The sequence below is a fragment of the Salmo salar genome, chromosome 05 (assembly GCF_965601325.2).
Source record: "Salmo salar chromosome 05, fSalSal1, whole genome shotgun sequence".
Classification (NCBI taxonomy): Eukaryota; Metazoa; Chordata; class Actinopteri; order Salmoniformes; family Salmonidae; genus Salmo; species Salmo salar.
The window spans coordinates 23,222,971-23,248,129 of record NC_138295.1 but is presented as its reverse complement, the minus strand read 5'-3'; the positions used below and the strand labels follow the sequence as shown (position 1 = coordinate 23,248,129).

The 25,159-nt window shown below is 42.5% G+C and overlaps 1 protein-coding gene across 1 annotated transcript in view; it reads left to right on the top strand.

Moving 5' to 3' along the window:
• glra4a (glycine receptor, alpha 4a) overlaps positions 1–25,159 on the top strand; it is an 81,411-nt gene that overhangs the window by 40,199 nt on the left and 16,053 nt on the right. Inside the window, exons 2-5 of the mRNA XM_014199085.1 lie at positions 19,998–20,131; positions 21,902–21,969; positions 23,502–23,725; positions 24,634–24,716. Coding sequence (XP_014054560.1) covers positions 19,998–20,131; positions 21,902–21,969; positions 23,502–23,725; positions 24,634–24,716 — 509 coding nt within the window. The remainder of the gene's footprint in view (positions 1–19,997; positions 20,132–21,901; positions 21,970–23,501; positions 23,726–24,633; positions 24,717–25,159) is intronic.

Sequence of the window (25,159 nt, the reverse complement as noted above, 5' to 3'; positions counted from 1 at the left end):
AACTTAACTCTCAACCTGCTCCACTACAGCCCCATCGATGAGAATGGGGGCGTGCTCGGTCCTCCTTTTCCTGTAGTCCACAATCATCTCCTTTGTCTTGGTCATGTTGAGGGAGAGGTTGTTGTCCTGGCACCACATGGCCAGGTCTTTGACCTCCTCCCTATAGGCTGTCTCATTGTTAGTGATCAGGCCTAACACTGTTGTGTCATTGGGAAATGTAATGATGTTGAAGTCGTGCCGGGCCGTGCAGTCATGAGTGAACAGGGAGTACAGGAGGGGGCTGAGCACACACCCCTGAGGGGCCCCTGTGTTGAGGATCAACGTGGCGGATGTGTTGTTACCTACCCTTGCCACCTGGGGGCGGCCCGTCTGGAAGTCCAGGATCCAGTTGCAGAGGGAGGTGTTTAGTCCCAGGGTCCTTAGCTTATTGATGCACTTTGAGGGCACTATGGTGTTGAACGCTGATGGTAACCCTAAGCTTTGTCCCAGCCAGAACTGGCCATAGGGCAGGAGCCCATCTCCCGTTTCTGTAGCGTGAGGCAGCTTGATGTACAAGTACAGTGCCTTCGGAAAGTATTCAGACCCATTGACTTATTCCATGTTATAGGTTACAGCCTTATTCTAAAATGTATTTTTTTTATCTCATCAATCTACATACAATACTCCATAATGACAAAGCAAAAACTGATCTTTGGAAATGTTTGCTAATTTCACAAAAATACAAAACTGAAATATCAAATTTACATAAGTATTCAGACCCTTTACTCAGTACTTTGTTGAAGTACTTTTGGCAGCGATTTACAGCCTCGAATCTTCTTGGGTATGACGCTACAAGCTTGGCACACCTGTATTTGGGGAGTTTCGCCCATTCAAGCTCTGTCAGGTTGTATGGAGACCGTTTCTGCACAGCTATTTTCATGCCTCAACAGATGTTCAATCGGGTTCAAGTCCGGGCTCTGGCTGGGCCCTTGAAGGACATTGAGACTTGTCCTGAGGCCACTTGCTGTGTGCTTAGGGTGGTCCTGTTGGAAGGTGAACCTTCGCCCCAGTCTGCGGTCCTGAGCGCTATCGAGCAGGTTTTCATCAAGGATCTCTCTGTAAATTGCTCCATTCATCTTTGTCTCGATCTTGACTAGTCTCCCAGTTCCTGCCGCTGAAAAACATCCCCACAGCATGATGCTGCCACCATGTTTCAAAGTAGGGATGATGCCAGGTTTTCTTCGGACGTGACGCTTGGCATTCAGGCCAAAGAGTGCGATCTTGGTTTCATTAGACCAGAGAATCTTGTTTCTCATGGTCTGAGAGTCTTTAGGTGCCTTTTGGCAAACTCCAAGCGGGCTGTCATGTGCCTTTTACTGAGGAGTGGCTTCCGTCTGGCCACTCTACCATAAAGGCCTGATTGGTGGAGGGCTGCAGATATGATTATCCTTCTGAAAGGTTCTCCCATCTCCACAGAGGAGCTCTGTCAGAGTGACCATCAGGTTCTTGGTCACCTCCTTGACCAAGGCCCTTCTCCCCCGATTGCTCAGTTTGGCCGGGTGGCCAGCTTTTGGTGGTTCCAAACTTCTTCCATTTAAGAATGATGGAAGCCACTTCTTGGGGACCTTCAATGCTGCAGACATTTTTTGGTACCCTTCCCCAGATCTGTACCTCAACATAATCCTGTCTCTCTACGGACAATTCCTTCGACCTCATTGCTTGGTTTTTGCTCTGCCCATTTTTACAGTCTTTAGTATGACTGGACTGGGGATCAAAACCCCAACCTTAAAATCTCAGGGCGGACACAAAGCACAAGATCACTAAGTTAGTATTGAGTATACAGCAGCACCATAAATATACCAGGACTAAGGTGTGTGTGTGTGTGTGATGTCTAGGCTTTGTATCCGACTACTAGTTGACTATAGTGTGTCTATTAGGGCCGACCACATTTAGTCGATTGTTTGGTCGATAGGCTGTTGGCCGACCGAGATTTCTTAGTCGAGCAGTAGCAAAAGAAAATATCATGGTGTACAAGACACCTGTCTGAGTGGCCTGATCCATTGTGGAGGCCGTGGGGATGACACAGTGTAAGACGTGCTAATGAAATTGTATATTGTTATATTACATAAGAACAATACTAATACAATATGATTTTATAACATGCACTTTGTCCCTCTTTGGATTGTGGTTTCGGTCCACGGTTCTGAAACACATCAGTGCACTGTTGAATTGCCACCTTTTTCCTAGACCATGTTATGTGCATAATAGCAAAGTTAACCAGCATACTGGTGTTAAGAACAATGCCCCAGAGGCAGCAGCAGAATGAGGAGATAAGAAAACAGCCCTTGCCGTATTGTCTAAGAAAAGTGAGAGAGGAAACCCAAGCTTAATTAGGTCTATAATCAATAGCCTAACTGTTAAATGTGCCTGGCTTTTTAAATCATCAATACAGTTGAAGTCGGAAGTTTACATGCATACACTTAGGTTGGGGTCATTAAAACTCGTTTTTCAACCACTTCACACATTTCTTGTTTAACAAACTATAGTTTTGGCAAGTCGGTTAGGACATTACTTTGTGCATGACACAAGTAATTTTTCCAACAATTGTTTACAGACAGTGAATGAAGTCAATCTGTATCACAATTCCTGTGGGTCAGAAGTTTACATACACTAAGTTGACTGTGCCTTTAAACAGCTTGGAAAATTCCAGAAAATGATGTCATGGCTTTAGAAGCTTCTGATAGGCTAAGTGACATCATTTGAGTAAATTGGAGGTATACCTGTGGATGTATTTCAAGGCCTACCTTCAAACTCAGTGACTCTTTGTTTGACATCATGGGAAAATCAAAAGAAATCAGCCAAGACCTCAGAAAAAAAATTGTAGACCTCCACAAGTCTGGTTCATCCTTGGGAGAAATTTCCAAACACCTGAAGGTACTACGTTCATCTGTACAAACAATAGTACGCAAGTATAAACACCATGGGACCACTCAGCCGTCATACCGCTCAGGAAGGAGACACGTTCTGTCTCCAAGAGATGAATGTACTTTGGTGCGAAACGTGCAAGTCAATCCCAGAACAACAACAAAGGACCTTGTGAAGATGCTAGAGGAAACAGGCACAAAAGTATCTATATTCACAGTAAAACGAGTCCTATCTCAACATAACCTGAAAGGCTGCTCAGCAAGGAAGAAGCCACCGCTCCAAAACCGCCATAAAAAAGCCAGACTACGGTTTGCAACTGCACATGGGGACAAAGATCGTACTTTTTGGAGAAATGTCCTCTGGTCTGATGAAACAAAAATAGAACTGTTTGGCCATAATGACCATCGTTATGTTTGGATGAAAAAGGGGGATGCTTGCAAGACAAAGAACACCATCCCAACCGTGAAGCACGGGGGTGGCAGCATCATGTTGTGGGGGTGCTGTGCTGCAGGAGGGACTGGTGCACTTCACAAAATAGATGGCATATTGAGGAAGGAAAATTATGTGGATATATTGAAGCAACATCTCAAGACATCAGTCAGGAAGTTAAAGCTTGGTCGCAAATGGGTCTTCCAAATTGACACTGACCCCAAGCATACTTCCAAAGTTGTGGAAAAATGGCTTAAGGACAACAAAGTCAAGGTATTGGAGTGGCCATCACAAAGCCCTGACCTCAATCCTATATAAAATGTGTGGGCAGAACTGAAAAAGCATGTGTGAGCAAGGAGGTCTACAAACCTGACTCAGTTACACCAGCTCTGTCAGGAGGAATGGGCCAAAATCCACCCAACTTATTGTGGGAAGCTTGTGGAAGGCTACCCAAAACGTTTGACCCAAGTGAAACAATTCAAAGGCAATGCTACCAAATACTAATTGAGTGTATGTAAACTTCTGACCCACTGGGAATGTGATGAAAGAAATAAAAGCTGAAATAAATCATTCTCTTCTCTACTATTATTCTGACATTTCACATTCTTAAAATAAAGTGGTGATCCTAACTGACCTAAGACGGGAGATTTTTACTAGGATTAAATGTCAGGAATTGTGAAAAACTGAGTTTAAATGTCTTTGGCTGAGGTGTATGTAAACTTCTTTCTTCAACTCTATATGTACAGAAATATGACAGATCCTGCTTCTGTTGCCTGTTTGAGTGTTTGTTTAATAGCCTACTGATTCCGTGAGCACCAAGCCTCATGCAACGACATGTCAAGTAAACAATTTCACAAATTCGGCCGTTTTGATATTTGCTTTGCTGCAATAAAAGCTTTACACTTATTTTAGTTAGAAAAGTCTCTCGTATTATTTATAATTAGTGTTTACACTAAATAATATAACAATAACGCTCCTTTTTCTTGAGTTCCTTATTGTTATTAATAAGTAGTGTCATTAGCAGGCTTAGTATAGCAGCCTTGACGGCCCTGAAAGGACTTCATTGGACTCTATGTAAACTGGAAACCACATATCCTGAGGCTGCATTTATTGTAGCCGGGGATTTTAACAAGGCTAATCTGAAAACAAGGCTCCCCAAATTCTATCAGCATATCGGTTGTGCTACCAGGGCAGGTAAAACCCTGGATCATGGTTATTCTAACTTGCGCGACGCATATAAGTCCCTCCCCCCGCCCTGGACTTCCTGACGGGCCGCCCCCAGGTGGTGAGGGTAGGTAACAACATCTCCACCCCGCTGATCCTCAACACTGGGTCCCCACAAGGGTGCGTTCTCAGCCCTCTTCTGTACTCCCTGTTCACCCACGACTGCGTGGCCATGCACGCATCCAACTCACTCATCAAGTTTGCAGACGACACTACAGTGGTAGGCTTGATTACCAACAACGACGAGACGGCCTACAGTGAGGAGGTGAGGGCCCTCGGAGTGTGGTGTCAGGAAAATAACCTTGCACTCAATGTCAACAAAACAAAAGAGATGATCGTGGACTTCAGGAAACAGCAGGTCTAAGAGCACGTCCTGTTTAGTCTTAATGCTGTAACTTACTTAGGCCAATATTTCAATACTTCTATAGGCTACTGTATCAATCAATCATTGATTTGTTCATGTCATCACACAGCATACAAGTCATTCATGATTTGAAATTCAATTTCGCATTTTATTTTTAAAATAAAATAAAGCAAGCCTTGAATAATTAGCTTAAACAATAAAGAAACTGCTCCATCTCGGGAAACAGTTGTTAGTGTTTGCTGTAATAAAGGATTAGCAAAAAAACTTTACAACAGATTCTAGTATTCATAAACTTTATTTATTTCCAAACAGTCATAATAATTATATTGTAATCTATATAGCACCTGTTTGGCACAAACAATATGCTTGCGCCTTACCTTGCATGATCTCCAATATTTTCCACAACTAGTGACATTTATTTCACACATCTGACTTTTTCTCTTTAACTCCTGCGCAACCTGTAAATGTTCCCCCATTTCGAGTTTGTCATGACCTCTGCATCCATTTTGCTGTTACGTGTTCAGAGTTTGTTATAACCAATTTATTGATGTGATTATGATATGCTATAGGCACTGCCTGCCCAGTCATTAGGCAGGATTAGGCGGCCGCCTGTGGCGGCAGATTGACGAATGTGACATTTTCTAAACTGACCAAGACGCACCAACAACAACAACAACACATAAAACCTCATATAATTACAATTGCTCTCAACCAATGGCATATGGGCTTTTTGGGTGAGCGCTGATGCCGCCCTGTGATAAGCAGTGCCCACTTTGTCAAAGGCGGAGGGGGGCAAGATATGTTGCTTATCGATTCCCAGCACGCCTCTCCAGGGTGCTGTTGGAGAGACGCATCTCTGCAGCGTTCAGTCCAAAAAAATATCTCACATGTATCATGTAGCAGATATGGTAGAAAGAGTATGTGGCCTTTTTATGTAGCTACAGGCAGGAGATAAAATGTAACGAGATGGACACCTCAGTAAGCATGGACCGACGCCCTTTCGATGTCTTTTTCTGGTGCGGCCCAGACCGCCCTTGACTTTGTCCAAACATAGGTGTCTAATAATAAAAACAAATATTTTCAACGGCTGAAAAATACAGTGGTTGCTCCACTAAAAGTTTTGCGATGATGCTGCAGGACTTAGATGTAATTTGTGGTTTAGTACGGTACCCTGCGTCACCACTTCATTGCTCCAGACCAGCACAAGGGGGAGTTAGAGCACTGATTATGCTTTTGGGTCTACTGTGTCTCTGACAATGAATGGGGGACATAAACCTAAATAGAAACAGATAATTAATTGTGCACAACTTCAGTATTACTTACTAAAACTGTTGTTACAGTAAGGTTTTTATTTTTATTTTGTTAGGATTATTTTGCTCTTACTGTAGTACTGTAGGCCACTCCCGAACAGCCCCCCCCCCCCCCCCCCCCACACTGCCAACACTGTAAGGGTCATTGCACTAATAATTGCGCAGACTAGGGAAACGTTCCCGCTGTTCTGTTCTTAGTGCCAGTCTGCACGTTTAAACTAAAACAATGTAACTAATAGTGGCATCTTTCAGATTTCATTAATAAAATAATGATAAAAATACTCTTTCAAAAGCCATGTTTATTTAGTTATGGATCCATAACGAATTACTATAGGAATAAATGTCACTGAATTACAGAAATATCCTCCATATGTAATTATCGGCAGAGAGTCATGTCATATTTTTCGATATACTGTAGGCCTACCATGGGCGACATGAGTCTCACTAGTGTTGAGTAATGTGCTGTTAAAAGTGGTGTAGGTCTTATTTATTTAAAGAGCATATAGAAGTTAGAAGCAAAAGGATTTGAAGCAATAGCCTAGCACTGTTTTGGGCTGCTCTGAGACGAGCATAGGGATTGATCTTGATAAATCAATGAGACTTTTATTTTGACAATCTCCGTTTGTGTGTTGGTTAGACTACAATTATGGTTTAGAAATGTTATACTCTTAGTGTAACCTTTTATTTAACTAGGCAAGTCAGAACAAATTCTTATTTACAAGGACAGCCTACTCCTTCCTCCCCATCGGGGATTTGAACCCCGGTCTCGACCGTCACGTTATACAGCGCCATTTTTTTTCGTTCCATCCTAACGGAAACCCAGAGGGTTTTTAATTTTTCTTGGAATAAAAACATAATATTTATCAAATTAATCCCAAACTCTAGAAGTAAGTGGAAAGGTAGATACAAATTATTTGTGACATTGTGGTTACAATAAAGAATGTAAACAAGATGCTGTGTTTTTATTTACAGTAATGATGGACAGCTGGTGGCATTTTGAAAATAGGTTTTCAAACACTTGTAGCCCGATTTCGCAGGACAATACTCTTTATAGCCTGGCTACTGTAGGTGTGAACATCCCCCTACCTGCAATGTATTCGATGCATAAGTACTCTGAAGTGTTACATTTCTAACTCAAAACAGCAGTACAGTATTTCTTCAACATCTTTATGCTTTCGTTAAAATAACTAGAAAAAATACATAAATGCAGATGGTTGTTTAAACTACATTTTAGTTGCACAGCCACCTACTTCCACGACCACAAGTAAAACCTTGCTGAGATGATCAATGTATTTGTTGCATTGTAGTATCGTCAGTTTCTCTAGCCAAAACATCTTGATGGCCTTGACCAGTTCACCTTTGCTTGTAGGTTTGGCAGAGTTCCGGATTAATGTTTTCAGTCGATGCATGTAGAGATTAAAAAAACTTTTTTAGATATACGGTAGGCCTACCGTAGGTGTTGTAGATCTTTTTTATTTATTTTTATTTAACCTTTTATTTTACTACATAAAGGTCTACTTAATCATAGGGTCCAGCATAACTCTTGATGATTTCTTCCTCAAAGAAATCTCGAGCCGTGATACCTGAAAATGGAGGCAACAGTGAATTATTGTGGAACACATAGCAGTCCGTGAGGTGTAGGCTACAATATTTGATGTACCTTTTTTTGATTTGTAAAAAGCCAAACTTACCAACAAAAATCAAATATGGGCCTGGTCTCTGGCGAGAAATTGCCCCCCACACATGGAGTTCGAGGGGATGCTTGGGACTCTGCTTGCTTGACCTTCTTCCTTTTTTTTTGTAGAAATTTTGAGCAAATTGCTCAAGGGCCACGGTTGATTCGTCTGTGAAGATGACATTGAATGACTCGCCAGCTTGGATCCATGCCTGGGCTTGCAGGACGCAAAGTTCTTTGTCAGACGAATCATCGGGTTAAAACTACAGAATAGTACAAAACGAGAGCAACACATGGTTAATGTTCTGAACCATTTTTCCAGCTGTTTTGAATGTGGCAGAAGTCATGCTGGATTGACAGCATGGCCAGTGTATTCTACCTTTTCTGGCCTATGATATTGCATGTGAATGTTTATCCTTTTAAGATAGGAAAAGAGACCCTTAAACCCAGACATGAACCACACACCCACTCCACTGAATAGCATGCTCGTGATTGCTTTGTAATGCTTGCAGTTAGCCACTGATTTCCTTCCAAACCACTCATTGTTGATTTTGTGATTTCCAACTTGTTGTGTAATGTTGATGTCAAATGGCCGATCAGCACCAATACGTTTTATCTATCATTTCTCTTCATTTGAAAATCCTTGAAAAGGATTTGCCAGTAGATTGTTGACTTGATTCATAATGACTGCTTACTTGAGAAGATTTTGAAAGTATGATGTTGACATGCTCAGTCCAATCAAAGCTACGGTAGATATAACGTGATTATAAACCTCCAGGTTTCCGTCATAACTGTCAATTTATTGGAAGAAAATAAAGAATGAAACTTTTCCTGTCCGAATCGTCCTCTGGAATAACGGACATTCTGGAGTAATAATTACATAAACAACATTCTATAGTAATACTAGTCCCATGCCAATAAGTATTTGGTCACGTGCATGCGATGGATACATGTGCCAGGTAAAGAGGGCAAGGGTCGAGGGAATAGGGAATGTTTTTTCCTAAACAAATGAGGGATTTCGGTTACAGAACTTTTCAGTCAGAAATGGCTGTAATTATGTTGCAACATGGACAGCGCGATATATGCTTATGTTCTGTGGTGGTTGCTGCAGCAGGGAGGAGAGAGAGAGAGAAAACAGGTTCTAGTATCAGTCACTCAGTATTCTTTTGTATTTATTTTATTTTTACACAGTGCAGTAAGTCTGGGCCCGGCACAATCAAATCAATTGCTGGTCGGACTCCCTCTAGTAATTTGTGTGTCTTAATTAGTTAATCAAACCGTGTGCTTAAAGCATCAGACAAGCTCAGTGAATATAGTGGATTTGATTAAAACACTTGGAGTGTCAATATATGGAAAAATACACGTTTAAACAATTTTGACCAATCGATTGGTGCAACAACAGATGGCTCTTGGTCGACCAATATTTTTTTTGTCGGGGACAGGCCTAGTGTCTATAGAGCTGCTCCTGCCATATCTCCAGCCCTAAACAGACACATCAACCGTTGTACTCCTGCCGTATCTCCAGCCCTAAACAGACACAAAGACCTCTTTCACAGCCTGTACAGTCACTGTCTCTATCAGAGATCCATGCTAGCAGTGTTGCAGTGAGACTGACCGGAGGCAATCCGTGCTGATATCAGATCTTGGACGTGTGGGAAGGTGTGTTGAATACAGGGAGGATGGGAGAGACAGGAGATATCTGGACTGAAGGCTCAGCAGAGCTGACTGTATACCAGGCGTGTGTCCCAAATAGAAGCCTAATCCCATAGGGCTCTGGTCAAAAGTAGTGCACTGTATATGGAATAGTATGGTGCCATTTGGGAAGCACACCTGCTAGAAGCCCTTAAACCCTGCTGTAGGGTAGCAGTGGGATCAACAGCGTAGAGTTCAATCCGCTTGTCAACATTTTTATGAGTAATTGCTGTTTTTAAGACAACAAGGAGGATGTTGAAGTATTGCAGGTGTTAACAGGATTCATCAAGTCCTTCAGGTGCTGAGCAGAACAATGCCATTCACTGTACAGTAGGCCTTCAGTAGCATTAAGTCTAGCAATTTGAAAATAGCTGTTACTAGACTGAAGTACTCAAAGGCAGTTCTAAAGACCTTATACCAAAGCTTTGACAACATACCTGAGAAAAACAAATATATTGGGCTCATTAATGTGTGAATTTCTCCGTATGTAAATCCTTACATTAGGCATAATTAGTGGGTGACCTTTTGAGTATGTATGCGCATATTAAACTGGATTCTACCTAATCAGTTAGTTACTTAGACGAATGTTGAAAAGAGACAAAAACAGCTGCCATGATAATTTAATAATAGAATAATCAACTGCTGGGTTTTTGCGAGTCGGCACTCAGTGAGACGGTTGAAAATGACAGCAGATGTAGTAATTAAGAGTTGAAGAAACCCAACGTGATAGAAAAAGCTTCTCTCACTTCTAATCGTGTAACATCCAGACACCTAGCTGATAGCAGCATCACATTAGAGGGAACAGTCAATATGAATAGTTTGAAGGTTTCAGTGTGAAGAAATATGGAAGTTGCAAGACTGAAACTAGAGGAGTAGATCAGCTAAAACTGGAATGGAGTTAAATGGGACATCAGACCAGACGTAGCTCTACCCTTAGACCGGACGTAGCTCTACCCTCAGACCGGACGTAGCTCTACCCTCAGACCGGACGTAGCTCTACCCTCAGACCGGACGTAGCTCTACCCTCAGACCGGACGTAGCTCTACCCTCAGACCGGACGTAGCTCTACCCTCGAGTGGAGGCCTATTGTATCCCGGTCAGTCTGGAGACAAGGCTAAGCTTGGAGACATCGTTTCGGTTGGGCCCCTAGAGATATCAAGACTCACTCCCTCAAGATTGAAGATTGCATTACAAATTAGAGTGCATGAGCGTCGGAAGTGGCGATTGATTTCTTAGTGGGTTAGCAGCATGGATTAGTTTAAATCATTATACCCCAGGGCTTGCAATCAGACGGCTAAATGTACAGCGTTTCCATAAAGCTAATTTAGCAATTTGTTGCGTTGCGCACTAAACAAATTATATTTTGTAATTTGAAAAATACTTAGCATAAACACAGTAGTGAATATTAATAGTTCAGTGATGAGGTGGAGATGGAAGAGAGACCAATAAGAAAGAACAAAATCATATGCTATCTTTGAAGAAATGAGACTGGATAGATTCCAACCCAGCCACACAACTCCCAAGGTCAATTTATGTCCCGGGACTATTTTTACTCTACTGCCTGCTCCTGTGTCTCTTGTAGCCCTGTACAGTATTTCCCCACCCACTCTATACCTCCAATTCTCAACTGTACTCTGAAAAACAATTGTTGAAGGATAATGAATTCTCAGAGCTCCATAGACAAATGATAAGGCAGCGAAGTGGAGTCAAATGTGATCCTATGTTCTCTTCCTTCAGACTTCAATGGTAAACAGGAAATACAATTCCTCATTCTTAAGATAGGTGTCTTGAATAAAACATAACATAGTAGGCCTATTAGAATATTTTGGGATGTTCAACACTAACTGCAATGTTGATTTACAAAATGTTGATTTACATAACGGGTAGAGCTCTAAAGTTATACATTTGTAACTTTCTCCCCATGACAGTAACAGCCCAGCAGTGAAACATATTGGAGTTATGTGTCTTGCAAAGAGCCTCTACTGTAAATTGAACCAGGAACTCCCCTATCACCATTTATGACTTAACTTCTCTTTCACGACCCAGTCACGACCCAACAAAAACATGTTTCTCCTCCCAGGTGTATTTCTGACCTCTTCTTTGCTCCTTAATTCAGGCACCTTGGTTGGAAAGTAAGGTAGCGGCAATGATCCCTTCCCTTTGCACTGTATTCCAGTTTGCTGTCTTGTGGGGTTTCGCCCCCTGCTCACAAAGGATAGATCTGGCCTTTACATCTGACCCATGCCAGTTTCTCACAATTTCTCGGGCAGAGCATTTTCAGATTCAGGAAACATTTTGCATCAGTCAAAGTACATACAGACAAGCTACATATTCATATGTGAAACACAACAGAGAAAAGCTACAGATATTTACCGAATATTTTCAAAAAGGTTGGCAGGATAGTGCAAAGGTCTTAAAATGTCTGTCGTGCTGGGCCTGTATTTGCATGTCAAAGTGCTTAGTGCTTCAAGTGCATATTAGTCCATCTTGTTCATTTTGAAGTATTTTGTCCAGCTGTTGATGCGATCCCTTTTGTTGTGTTCGACTGGGAGTTGCTGAAGCCTGCTACTGTATAGAGCACCATCACTGTTCACCATAGTGCAGTGGCAGTGAAGACGAATGTGCAGGGGTAAATTGCAATGTTCTCCAAATCCCATTCCCCAATGAGGCTATTGATCAATAGCGAAGGGCTTCTGTTACAGGCCATAGAGCGAGAAGGTCCACATGGGTCATTCAGGACACAAAATGACATGTTGATATATTACCATATAAAGGTCAGTGGATATGTAACATGAAATAGGGCTTGTCAACACTCTGTGTACAAGGTTCAATTCATTTGGTTTTATTGTAAAAAAATATATATATTCACATACTTTAAATGTTTTAGCGTGTGATTTGTATCAGATGTGCAGTCAATTGTGCACCGCATCGTTGTACTTTGCAATGTAACCCAGTTGTTACAAAGAGTGTCTTTTTTGCTGATCAAAGACAGATGTACTAACATGATCTGGTCTGGTTGATGAGGATGATGAATCAGGGTTCTACGCTAACTTTTTCCCCAAGGAGTACATGTGCTCCTAAATGAAAAAATGTAGGAGCACACAAAGAAATTCAGGAGCACAGAATAAAATGTTCAAGTAACAGAGTTTATTAACAAACAATGTATTCCATACATATTTACACTGTGTGTGTGTGTACTAAGGGACACACATCTGTGCAACAGCACATACCACCAATCACACATTGACCCATGCCTACTAGACGCAAAGGATATCAGTTGTCCAGATGCTTTTGTATGTTGGCAGGCTTAGAGGTCAGCGAGCGGTCCCCGGCAGGAGTGGGATCCAACTCCTCGACAGAAGGCCCCTCCAGGCTGATCCTCATCAGGTCTTCGGCGGTAGAGACCCCAAGGCAGCTTCTTGTCGAATTCTTAATCTGGTGCTGCGCAGAGAAGCCTCGCTCACACTGGGCGGCTGAAATGGGCAGCACCAAGATATCTTTCAATTTAATTCTTACCATTTAACTTATCAAAACCAACCATAGAAGGATACCTTACATAACCACTCAGGACTGTTAGTCTACCTTGTAATCGTGTCTGTAGGGGTCCTTTGTCAACATGGTCTCCCACAGGCCACTGTAGGACTTGTCCTTCAAATTGTGGCTGACCAGGATTTTCAGCCCCTGCCACTCGTAGTGGTTTGCAGCCATGTTGCACCCCAATCTGCAGGATTGAACAGAGCAAGTGAGTTTGCAAATATGCAAACATAACATTTTCTCATATGGCAATGCAGTGTCAAATAAATTCTTACCTCTCTAGAGGCTCCTTGAAATGCCTCATCAGTTCTGCCACACCATCATCGCCAAAGGTGAGAAGGCTGGCCTAGTCTTCTGGCCACGTGTCAGGGTTTAGCACTCTGAATGACTCCACTGGGTTCTGGACACCCTCATCCTTCAGCAAACCACCAAACTTGGCTTTGAGATCATCCACCACGCCGATGTTGATGGACACTCCATCTGCTACTTCAGCTGGGGATTGGTGAGGTCTGTGAAGCCTTTCAGATTCCCCTTCAGTTTAATTTCCTTTAACATAAATAACACTCACACACAGACTCACACACAGACACACACACCAACACACAATGAAATGTCTGGCCATTTGTCTGTCTCCCATAAACATTTTTATAAAAGACTTCTCCACTGCATTTCCCTCCTTATCCTCAAATTGTTCTATTGAGCAACGAATACATTGATTTTCACACTTTTTCCCGCTTTATCTGTTAAGTAGTGAGTAAATAAACTGTCACCTGTCAATTACTCGCACACTGTGCTCGTAAATAATTTTTCCCGTTCGCACATACCTATTTTGTTCCATCTCCCATTATACTAATAACACAAAATGCATGGCTGTCTAAATGACTCTGATTTCCCGTGACGCGTGCTAAATCCGAGGAGCGGCGGGGCCACTATTCCAAATTGATATGCTTTCTGATCACTGGGCTCACGAATAAAAAGCAATTGGCAGCATATGTTTGCAATTCATGAGCTGAATATGGGCTCGGTCTAATTAAAATTAATCTAATTCGGTGAATTCTACATAGAGGCGCTGCCAATTTGCTTCTTGTTGTCAGGCAAAAGTATTTCAACAGTGCTTGAGTAACATGAGAGAAGAGAAGCCCGCACTCTGCTCTTGCTAGTATCACCGTTCTTTATTAAGCTTTATGAATCGGCCTTAAGACCTTCGTCAGAGCTTTTGATAGTTTTTGGGGGGGGGTTTTGCACCCTTATGTAGACATTGCTCCATTCAATGCATCGAATGGGGTTGGGGTCAAGGAAAAATGTACGTGTTACCAAATATAACAATGTATTTTGTAAATATTCTAATAGTGTTTTTAGACGTGTTTTAATAGACTTAGTACACACTTTATTCTAATATTTATGAAATTCAGAATGTTATACGTTGTATGATTTTTCCTCGACTCCAAGAAGAAGAGCGGGTTTCTTCTTTTTCTCATGTTATTCAATTGTTACCATGCACCTGCAACAAAGGTCAAATGTGCCAGTTCCTTTTTTGAATAACAGAGTAAAAGTAACATTGAGTAAAATAGTTTGAGACTTGCATTAAGGTAGGTCAAGAGGCGAGGATGTATTATTTAAGACTGTCCACGCTAACAGTGTCGGCTATAGCTTTAATGTGGTGAAAGAGGAAGTAAAGAAGTGTGCTTAATAGACTCCTAGGGGTCCAATGATGCCTGTGGAGAGAAGAGTTGGTGCCCTAAACACTGACCCGGACACCCTTCCTCCAGTTTAAATATATTTAATACAATGCAGTTCAATGCAGTCAGACAGTTGTTGTTGTTCTACAACTCCTGACTTGTCTCAGTTCTGTTTTCTTTCACTTTCAGTTGCATCTTCTCATTGTCCCTGCATTGTAGTGAATGTTCACATGATATATAGCGTTGTTAGCTGTCTCTCTTGCTTTACCTCAGCCTTACTGGTTGCCTCAACTCCTCATGAAGATTATAGCCTCATAAATCCAAGCTTGGAGTTGATGGGAGAAAGAGAAAACAGTGCATTATGTATGGGGGTAGAAGACATGCTACTGTATAACGCTGTTCAATGGCGCTCCAAATGTCAGAAAACCTTTAGCTAAGTGAGGCTCAGGCAGAAGGCTGGACTGTCTTGGAAGCATTGTAAGATATTGGCTGCAGAAACTCACTGGAGATAAACTCCCCAAATTAGCAGAAAGCTCCAGCCCCATATGACTTGCATAGTCAACAGAACAACAAAGACGGTGAACATGGTCACTTCAAACTCAGAACAAGCTGTGGTACCTAAAATAAACTCCCTACGCCCATTAGCAAAATCTTTTATTGTAAGCCTTTAACGACTGACATAAGAAATGTACTAATATTGTATCATCTGTCAAATCAAGAAGTGACGAAAGCTTGAAAAGCAGCAAAGGGAGGCCTCCAAAGATGTTTCCAATAGTTACAGGACTGTCAAATGCTGTTGCTGTGCTGACCGTAGACTCACTGCTCCTGACAGGGCTGACGGAAATCGACACAGTACTTCCTTCTCAAACCAGACTGTCAGCATATTACACTGGGTCGACACAATCAACACAAGATGAAGATGTACACACTCACCTCCCTTAATGAAATGGGAAATATTGGTCCTGTGGTGTTCTGCCAAAGTTAAATATCGCATTCATTCTGAATTAATACTATGCAGTTCCATCTTTTGATGCTAAACAAAAACTGACATACAAGACAGGGAGTTGAATACACTTGGCACAAGCCATCTTGAGGAAATGACGTTCTCGCTATGCGTTCATCTGTCTCGGTTGTTGCTCAAAGAGGGATGTAAAAATGCGAAACTAACGATTCATGCTAAATTTCTGCACGTAAAATTCAGTGACGAGGATGTTTTCCAGGATTTTTTTTCCCTCTCCAAAATGCATTCTGAACAGCTGTTGAGTTATTATGCAATTCTCCTGTTGTATTTGGTAACAGCACTGTTCAAGGTTTGCCCAATCCCACAGCTTTGAGGTTTCCAATTGCATTTGATCTATGGCAGAAATATATCTTTTTTTTTCTCCTCTCCAACGGCGGAGCAGTTACAAGTCCCTGTGTCTCTCTTTGTTTATAATTTCAAGAAATATGGCAACAATTTAACCTCTGTTTCAAAACACATTGTTGACCAAATGTGTTATTTGTCTGGAAGTCAATAATAAACTAACCACATTACAGGAATCTGATACACAGAAAATACAAGCTTTCTGTGAGCTGGGAGAGGGAGAGATAAGGAAAACAGAGTTGTTAGATATTCTTGGACATGCTCCGATGTGGATGTAGAGATCAGACAAGATGTAGAGAAGGCCTGAAAAGGTAAATTCAATGTCCCCAACTTGCATCTCAGTGATTTAGGAAGAGGCCCTCGGTTTTATTTAACAGGTTCCTGTTGCTCTGTCGAGCCATCACCGCTGACCTAAAGATGCAAGCAATACAGACTTGATGGAGGCCACAACCTCTGTCAGATAAAGTTGCACAATTTACATTCAACGTCGGGTAATATGGTGTCCATATTAGGATTTAGTCAATTGTAAGAAAAAACCTCTGACCTCAATGTGGTGTTGTTTTTTGGGCTGCGTAATTGTTGTGGTCGGCAGGTTTCACTGGCTTAATGGCAATAATTCTTTACCCTTGATGACGCAGGACAGTGTAGGCAAGACTCAGATTAGAAATGCGTTAGGCTTTACAGTACATCAACTCTCCATCAACCCTAAGGGGATGCATAGGAATCCCACAGCTTTCAAGGGCACATGGGTCAAGATTCAAGATTCACATGAGAGAGGGCTGCAGACCATTACAAACAGGACCTAAGAACTGCTGAACTGTTGTGGACTGAAGGAAGCCTATATAATGTTGGGAAGGATCCAAACTCGAGGACCACTCTTTTTTATGTCTTTGAAAGTTAGCTTATTATAGCAGAAGTCAGTATGTAACGGGTGGGTTGGATGGTCCAAATAAATATATTCTCAGTCCCCAAGTCAAAATTCTAACTGCTTATTAAAGTAACAGCTTTAAAAACAATAACATTTCAATTGTATTTGTCACATGCTTTGTAAACAATAGATGTAGACTAACAGTGAAATGCTTACTTATGGGAGCCTCCCAACAATGCAGAGAGAGAGAAATAATAAAGTAAATCACATAATAATAGATTCACAATGAGTACTGATAACTTTGCTTTATACATGGGGTGCCAGTACCGAGTCGATATGCAGGGGTAGGAGGTAGTTGAGAGCCATCAGAGGAGACATCTCAAACTGAACTGTCCTCAGTTTATTAGTATTACCAGGCACATAATGAGTCACCTAAAGACTGCTCCACGATTCTAGGCTGAAATTCACTCATTCTGTCAAAAGTATGTCTTCCCTAATAGCTTTGTTTCCAGAGGATTGCCTCGCTGATACAGTATATGGGAGAGAAGTAGGTTGGCTTATGCTCTCGGCTCACTCCGTCTTGAGCGAGAATGTGAATAAAAAAGTTTCCCCAACTCCACTGAACCCTTTTGCGGCTTAACTGACATGGGCGTCATAAAATGGACACCCTATGGAGATTTGTTCGATTTTCGCAGGTAATTGTCCTCTGTCACCTTCCCGCCGGCCTGTCACAATCACCCAGAAATCCATGCCAACACCTTCGCAATTGTATTTAAGGAGACCAGTTTCTCATGTGTCAATATTTCTTGAAGTCTGAAGAGAACTGTCACAGCTATTTAGATTTTTACCGCTCGAGGCGAGATCGAGTCACAAATCTGCAGCTCAGAGGAAATCGCTATTTCAAACTTGTCAAGAAAATCCGATTGCTTTTGTCTTTGGAAATTTAATTTGGAGCTTGGTCTCACAGCAGATATGTTTCATTCCTATATTTACTGGATAGAATTCTATTCAGGTTACCCATACAACGTTGTGTGTGTGTGCCTCTGTGGCCATTACCGAGAGTAAAAGAGATGGAAGGTGCATCAATGCAGTAGCATCAACTGTAAACTTCATTCAACAGCAGATGAACCAAAGACTAGGGGGAATTCAGGAACTTTCCCGCAGTAAGAGAGACTGAGATGTAGCTCAGTAGATTCCTCAGGGGTTTATAGTTGATGACTGATTTTCAATGGAGGGTTGAGAAAGTGAACGTTAGTCAGACATCCAAGGAGACCGCAAATCAAATCCTAAGGTTTTACTCTCATCATTAAAAATGCATGTTTTTTTGGTGCAGGCATCATCTTATTAAACACATCACAGCAAAGTTTGAGTGAGTAATGTGTGATACTATTCAAGGCTTTTAAACCATTTTATATCCTGTTTTAATTTTAGTCATCAGAAACACCAGAGCATCCCAATCATGTAAAAAAAAAATGACAATCGTATCTATGTAGCTAAGTTTGCTACCCGGTTTCATCAGATTTGGGGGCTCTTCCAGGATTGAATGGAGTCAGTGTTGTGGCTTGTCGAGGTGTTTGCCTGTGTAGCTGGCCAACGCATGTTGGGTTTCATTCTTTTTCTCATACCCAACTCTATACACATATCAAAAGCGCCAGTGCTTCTGAAATGGAGGTGGTGGTTCGTTGAACCTTGTTATTTGGATAAGTAACCTTGCCTGAGACCTGAAGACTTGTGTGCTAGTTTCTCAAGAAAATGCCTTGGCTTTAGCTCATTAGCCTAACACAGTCTTGGCATGTAGGAGGCCGGGGTTCAAACAAGAGTCTATGGGACTCAGCAGATGAGTACAGTTCAGAAACCTTGTGATCTGTCTGGAACCTTCACCACCCAGACTACACAGGGGCACCAGACTACACTGGGGCACCAGGCTACACTGGGGCACCAGGCTACACTGGGGCACCAGGCTACACTGGGGCACCAGGCTACACTGGGGCACCAGGCTACACAGGGCAGACTGCACACATGGAGCCTCTTCAAAGACCAGGTTACACTGGGCACCAAGTTACACAGGGCAGACGGCACACAGGGAGCCTCTTCACAACCCAGGTTACACAGGGCACCAGGTTACACAGGGCACCAGGTTACACACGGCACCAGGTTACACAGGGCAGATGGCACACAGGGCATTTGGCACAGAGAGCCTCTTCACAGCCCAGGTTACACAGGGCAGATGGCCCACAAGGAACCTCTTCACAGCCCAGGTTACACAGGGCACCAGGTTACACGGGGCAGACGGCACAGGGAGCCTCTTCACAGCCCAGGTTACACAGCGCACCAGGTTACAAAGGGCAGACAGCACACAGGGAGCCTGGGGGAGGGGCCTGGGGTGGGATAGTCGTCCATAGTTCACAGGAGGGAGCCAGGATCGTGATTGATCCGCTAACAATTGCATCAAAAGCATCGTGCAGAATCAGCGGCATGCCAGCCAGGAGAGATCCATCACACAAGCCAGGGCCCGTGGGCTCCGGAACTGCTCTCTCCCCCTCTCTCTCAATCGCTCTCTTTCTCTCCTTGGCCTGTTGGGCCTGTCAGTGGCAGACTGAGCCATGCTGGAGCTGGAATCAAAGCCTTCCTCCCCTGGTGTGACATTCACAGCATTTCAATTGAGCCATCAATCTGTCAAGCCCCACTGCTGCTAAGCCAGGCTGGAGTACACACTGAAAGAGGGAGTGCTGGGGTTGGATGTGGATGTACCTTTCCCCTTTCACCGCCTCACTGTAGTTAGGGTCTATTGAACACTATGTACTGAACATCACGTGACAAAAGATGGGTTTTCGGAGGCGGCCGTGTAAAAGTTGTTTTTCTCTCATTATGTATTCCACTGATGCCAATGTGAAGTTTCTGTAACTCTTGCTTCTCTCTCCCTCTCTTTATGTGTTTGTTTTTGTTCTTCTTCAGACCGGGCTCCTGTAAGGAGGAGATAAAGTCCTCTAGTAGGACAGTCCCCTCCTCGCAGTCCCCGTCTGACTTCCTGGACAAGCTCATGGGGAAAAGGTCTGGCTATGACGCCCGCATCAGACCCAACTTCAAAGGTACCTTAAGTATGTTCAGAAGTGGGCCACAGCTCCCATAAAAAAAACATTGAAACTTCACGGAATGAATGCAAGCGGACAGCCACTGTTTTTAATAAAAAGCTAGATAGGACTTGCCTGTAGAAGTGTATAGGAAGCATAGAACTGCTTACTTAGTTTGACTGAATAAGTTAGAATTTTGTCCATAAATGTACCCAGATTTCTATTATATGAAATATTTTGATTACTGAATGCCATAATGTCATTATTTTGTTAGATACTTCTCCCTAATAGCTGTAATCATATTTTTTCGAAGCCATTTTAGCTGTCACGCTTGCTGTTCAGTCTGAACATATTCACAAATCATGGGAATCCGTTGTGCTGTGCAGACACGGTCTCCCTCCGAGGCACGTGTTGCTAGGCAACCCCCTGCACTTGCCTGGGCAGGCCTGCTCCCTCCGTGGCTAAAGCCAGTGTAAGAAACATTGTAACAAACGTTTGTGCTATGAAACTAAATACAACTTCTTTGCTAGATTCAGATTCATAGTGTTAGACAAAGCAAGGAAAGTGAACTCATTTGCCCATGCTAACGTTCAATCAAACTGTAACTGAATGCCTCAATTCCGGTCTGCCTACTTTCTATAGCAAACCATTTCATGAATGGGGTGGGGTAAATCCCCCAAAAATTGTCACATACACATGGTTAGCAGATGTTAATGCGAGTGTAGCGAAATGCTTGTGCTTCTAGTTCCGACAGTGCAATAATATCTAACAAGTAATCTAACAATTCCCCAACAGCTACCTAATACACACAAATCTAAAGAGGTGAATGAGAATATGTACGTATAAATATATGGATGAGCGATGGCCGAGCGGCATAGGCAAGGTGCAATAGATGGTAGAAAATACAGTATATACATATGATATGAGTAATGTAAGATATGTAAACATTATTCAAGTGGAATTATTTAAAGTGGCATTATATAAAGTGACTAGTGATCCATTTATTAAAGTGGCCAGTGATTGTGTCTCAATGTAGGCAGCAGTCTCTCTGAGTTAGTGATTAGCAGTCTGATGGCCTTGAGATAGAAGCTGTTTTCAGTCTCTTGGTCTCAGCTTTGATGCACCTGTACTGACCTTGTCTTCTGGATGGTAGCGGTGTGAACAGGCAGTGGCTCGGGTGGTTATTCAGGGCAGTGCAGTTGCTGTACCAGGCTGTGATACAGCCCGACAGGATGCTCTCGATTGTGCATCTGTAAAAGTTTGTCAGGGTTTTGGGTGACAAGCCAGATTTCTTCAGCCTCCTGAGGTTGAAGAGGCGCTATTGCGCCTTCACCACACTTTCTGTGTGGGTGGACCATTTCAGTTTGTCTGTGACGTGTACGCCTAGGAACTTAAAACTTTCCACCTTCTCCACTGCTGTCCCTTCGATGTGGATAGAGGGGTGCTCCCTCTGCTGTTTCCTGAAGTCCTCAGGATGTGGGGACAACAGACTGGGATAGGGAGCGATTGAATTTTCCATAAACACACCAGCCAGCTGGTCTGCGCATGCTCAGAGGATGCGGCTAGGGACAGTGTACCTAATAAACTGGCCAATGAGTGGCTATTTCATACTTGCTCCACATCAGAGTTGACAGCAAGACACTCACTACTTCCTGTACATACAATAACCCTCAGTGTCATTCAAAGATTTCAAAATGATCTTTAACAAACTTTTACCCAGCAGGTCAAACAGTTGAAAGGATTCTTCCATATAAGGAGTGATGGATTGTCTTTTTATAATTTCTTCAGGTCCGCCTGTGAATGTCACCTGCAATATTTTCATCAACAGCTTTGGGTCCATCACGGAAACTACTATGGTGAGTCAACTGACCAACTTGAATTTCCACAGTAAATTAACATCCTGGAATTAGAAACTGTTTTAAGCTAATAATTTAATGTGTTGCTGACTGCTGCCATCTTGAACGGGTCTCAGAGAGACAAACCTCTATAAAGGTGAAAAAAAAAATGTAAATGAATATGCGCTTTATACAAAATACCATAATTATCCAGGTAGCATGATAAACCTAAGGCAGTCTCATTGCTTTGTAATCATGAATGACCGTGATAAGGAGCATATTTGAGCAGGTATACTCTAGCTAAATCCCTGAATTGAAGAAAGAGAAATCTAAATGATCTCCTCCAGCTAATACAATACCCTGTTAATTCCTACCCTTTGGCCTGCTCAGTATTGGACCAATTCCCTCACCTCTCTCCCTTTATTTCCTGGAGTCTATCAGAGCAACCTTCAGAGACCAGTGGGTCAGTGATGTTCTGATAATGAACTGTCCGCTCTGCAATTAAAATGAAAAATTGGAGGAAAAAAAGAGTGAAATGGGAGAAGTGCGAAAGAATCTCTCCCTGTAAGCCTGTCCAATACAAGAGGGAAAGTGCTTTGTCAGTAGATTGTAGTTGTTAAAGGTTCTTTTGGCACAGAGGGCTGGACCCCAGGTTAGGTCAGTGTGGACAGAGGACACTAGTGATGTCACTGGACGATGTGGTAAAGGCCTAGTGTTTATTGTGATTAATGTGTTGTGCTGCCCTTAGTTTATTTGTGGTGCCTCATGGGAACAGAGACAGACCGTTATGAACTGCCAGAGAAGACCGACACAGTTGAGTCTTTCAATACCATGAGCATTTACTTAAAGATTCACTTGAATAACTCCTGTGACTAAATGAGGATGTGAACTTTTTGTGGAATTAACCAAATTTCAAAGTAGTCATTCATTGATTTTGCTTCCCACAAAGCATATTTTTGTCATTTCAACAGGCACTGAACAGAACTTAGATTAACCCAGAATCTGGTAGTATTCTAGGTTATTGTCTGTGATTTCCCCCTTTACAAATGGACAAAATGTAAATTACTCCTGCATGACTCCTAATTCCTTTAGCGTAACCCTAAACTACATAGATTCACACTACTTTTGAAAGAACTAATTAAAATGTTGCATTGTCTTGGCTATAATTAACAACAGTAAAGGTTATTAATTTAATCAGACTTCCTACTTTACATCAGAGACAGACGATCATGAACCGAACAACCTAATTGAAGATTTGAAACCTGGCAATGGTATCACTTCATTAATTGCCTCCTATTGTGTGTGACAAGGTATGACGCACTGTCTCGAACTACTATGTCTCAATCTCGATTCATCTTCCACGATTCCTGACGTCCTACCTCCACGCCTCCTTCTCAACCGCATTCCAGGAGAAGTTCCAAATCCATCCCCTGACCTTTTTTCCAGTGTGTTTTTGAGGAGGAGGAGGAGGCGGCGAAGAAAGGGAATGCGAGGAATCGAGGAAAGATTCATTGAGAAAGAGACGATTACTAAATTTATTGGTCAATCCACAGGACTACAGGCTCAATGTGTTCCTACGGCAAAAGTGGAACGATCCCCGTTTGGCTTACCAGGAGTACCCAGACGACTCCTTGGACCTGGATCCTTCCATGTTGGACTCCATCTGGAAGCCTGACCTTTTCTTCGCTAACGAGAAGGGGGCTAACTTTCACGAGGTCACCACCGACAACAAACTGCTGCGGATCTTCCAAGATGGGAGTGTACTATATAGCATCAGGTGAGCAGAAACAGTTCAGTCTGTGGCCACAGGGGGAGCAAGTGAGTTACTCAAGATGCTTCTGTCTGTGGCCACAGGGGGACCTAGTGAGTTATTCATCACATTAACTTTGATACCAATATATTAGCCCCACAATCAAAACCAAACACTGCTGTGAGTTGATCGATATCTCCTTCATCAACATTCATGACCCCATGAAAGGAATTCAAAAACATGCAGTTAGCCATACCATATTGGTTACAACAGCAGATTTATTCGCTAACAATTACACAGTAGTCCAAAAGGCATTTTAGTAGCTACCTCTGAAACCGAGGACACAAAGAAACTTCGAAGGCTCATTTGTGGGGGATATTTTTGAGCCTGGAATTTCACATCATCGCAGCACAATAGCGATGGGGCTCCTGCTGCGAGCAGTGTAGCGCTGGTGCCTCTCGTCTGTCCTCTGGGCAATGCATTACAGCAGGTAATTACACGGCTTCTCTTAACTCAAACTCCTTAATAGTTACTTCTCTTCCCCGCGGCTCCTTGAAGGCTCAATGCATCAGTGCCTCAATAAATAAAGGGAAGGATGTGTCTACCAATTAGTTTGCTATTGTAACCAAATGGCATTGTAACTCACGGCATCCTTTGCAATTTGCCTTTTTTGATAATGCAGAAAAAAGCTCACAATTCATGCCGTAATGTATAGTACAGAGTTAATCTTGGGATAGGTCGTAAAACTGTCCACCGTCAAAGCATTAGGTGAGTTTTAATCAAATGTCTGCCCTGTGAAGCACCTTTAGTGACCTTTGCAGCTGTCCTCCTGGCCTCTGTCTTCATTTCTCTCTGTATGTTATAATTCTCTTCTTTCACGCTCTCCTTTGCCCTTTACCTTAACCTAAAGCTGCCCTTCTCTCTTTCTATCTCAGGCTGACTCTCATCCTGTCCTGCCCTATGGACTTGAAGAATTTCCCCATGGATATTCAGACCTGTACCATGCAGCTTGAAAGCTGTGAGTCTCCCTCTATCTCCTTCCTCTTCTTCGTTTTCCTTTTCAACTCCTCCTCCCCTTTTCACACTGGCTATTAGCTTATAGATGGAGCAATTTAAGTTGTGAAAATCTTAAGAGATATTATCATCACAAAGGGGTGACATTGATTGAGGTTATATTCAAAGCCTGAATGTGACCGGCTAGGTTTTGAGTTGCTGCTTTTATCAAACATCCTCTGATGACGGTTACGCGTGCATAAAATAAAATATGGACTTTCTGACACCGACTTGTGTAGTCAGTGACAAATTACACGCTTTTTATTTTACCTTTATTTAACTAGGCAAGTCAGTTAAGAACAAATTATTATTTTCAATGACGGCCTAGGAACAGTGGGTTAACTGCCTTGTTCAGGAGCAGAACAACAGATTTTTACCTTGTCAGCTTGAGGATTCGATCTTGCAACC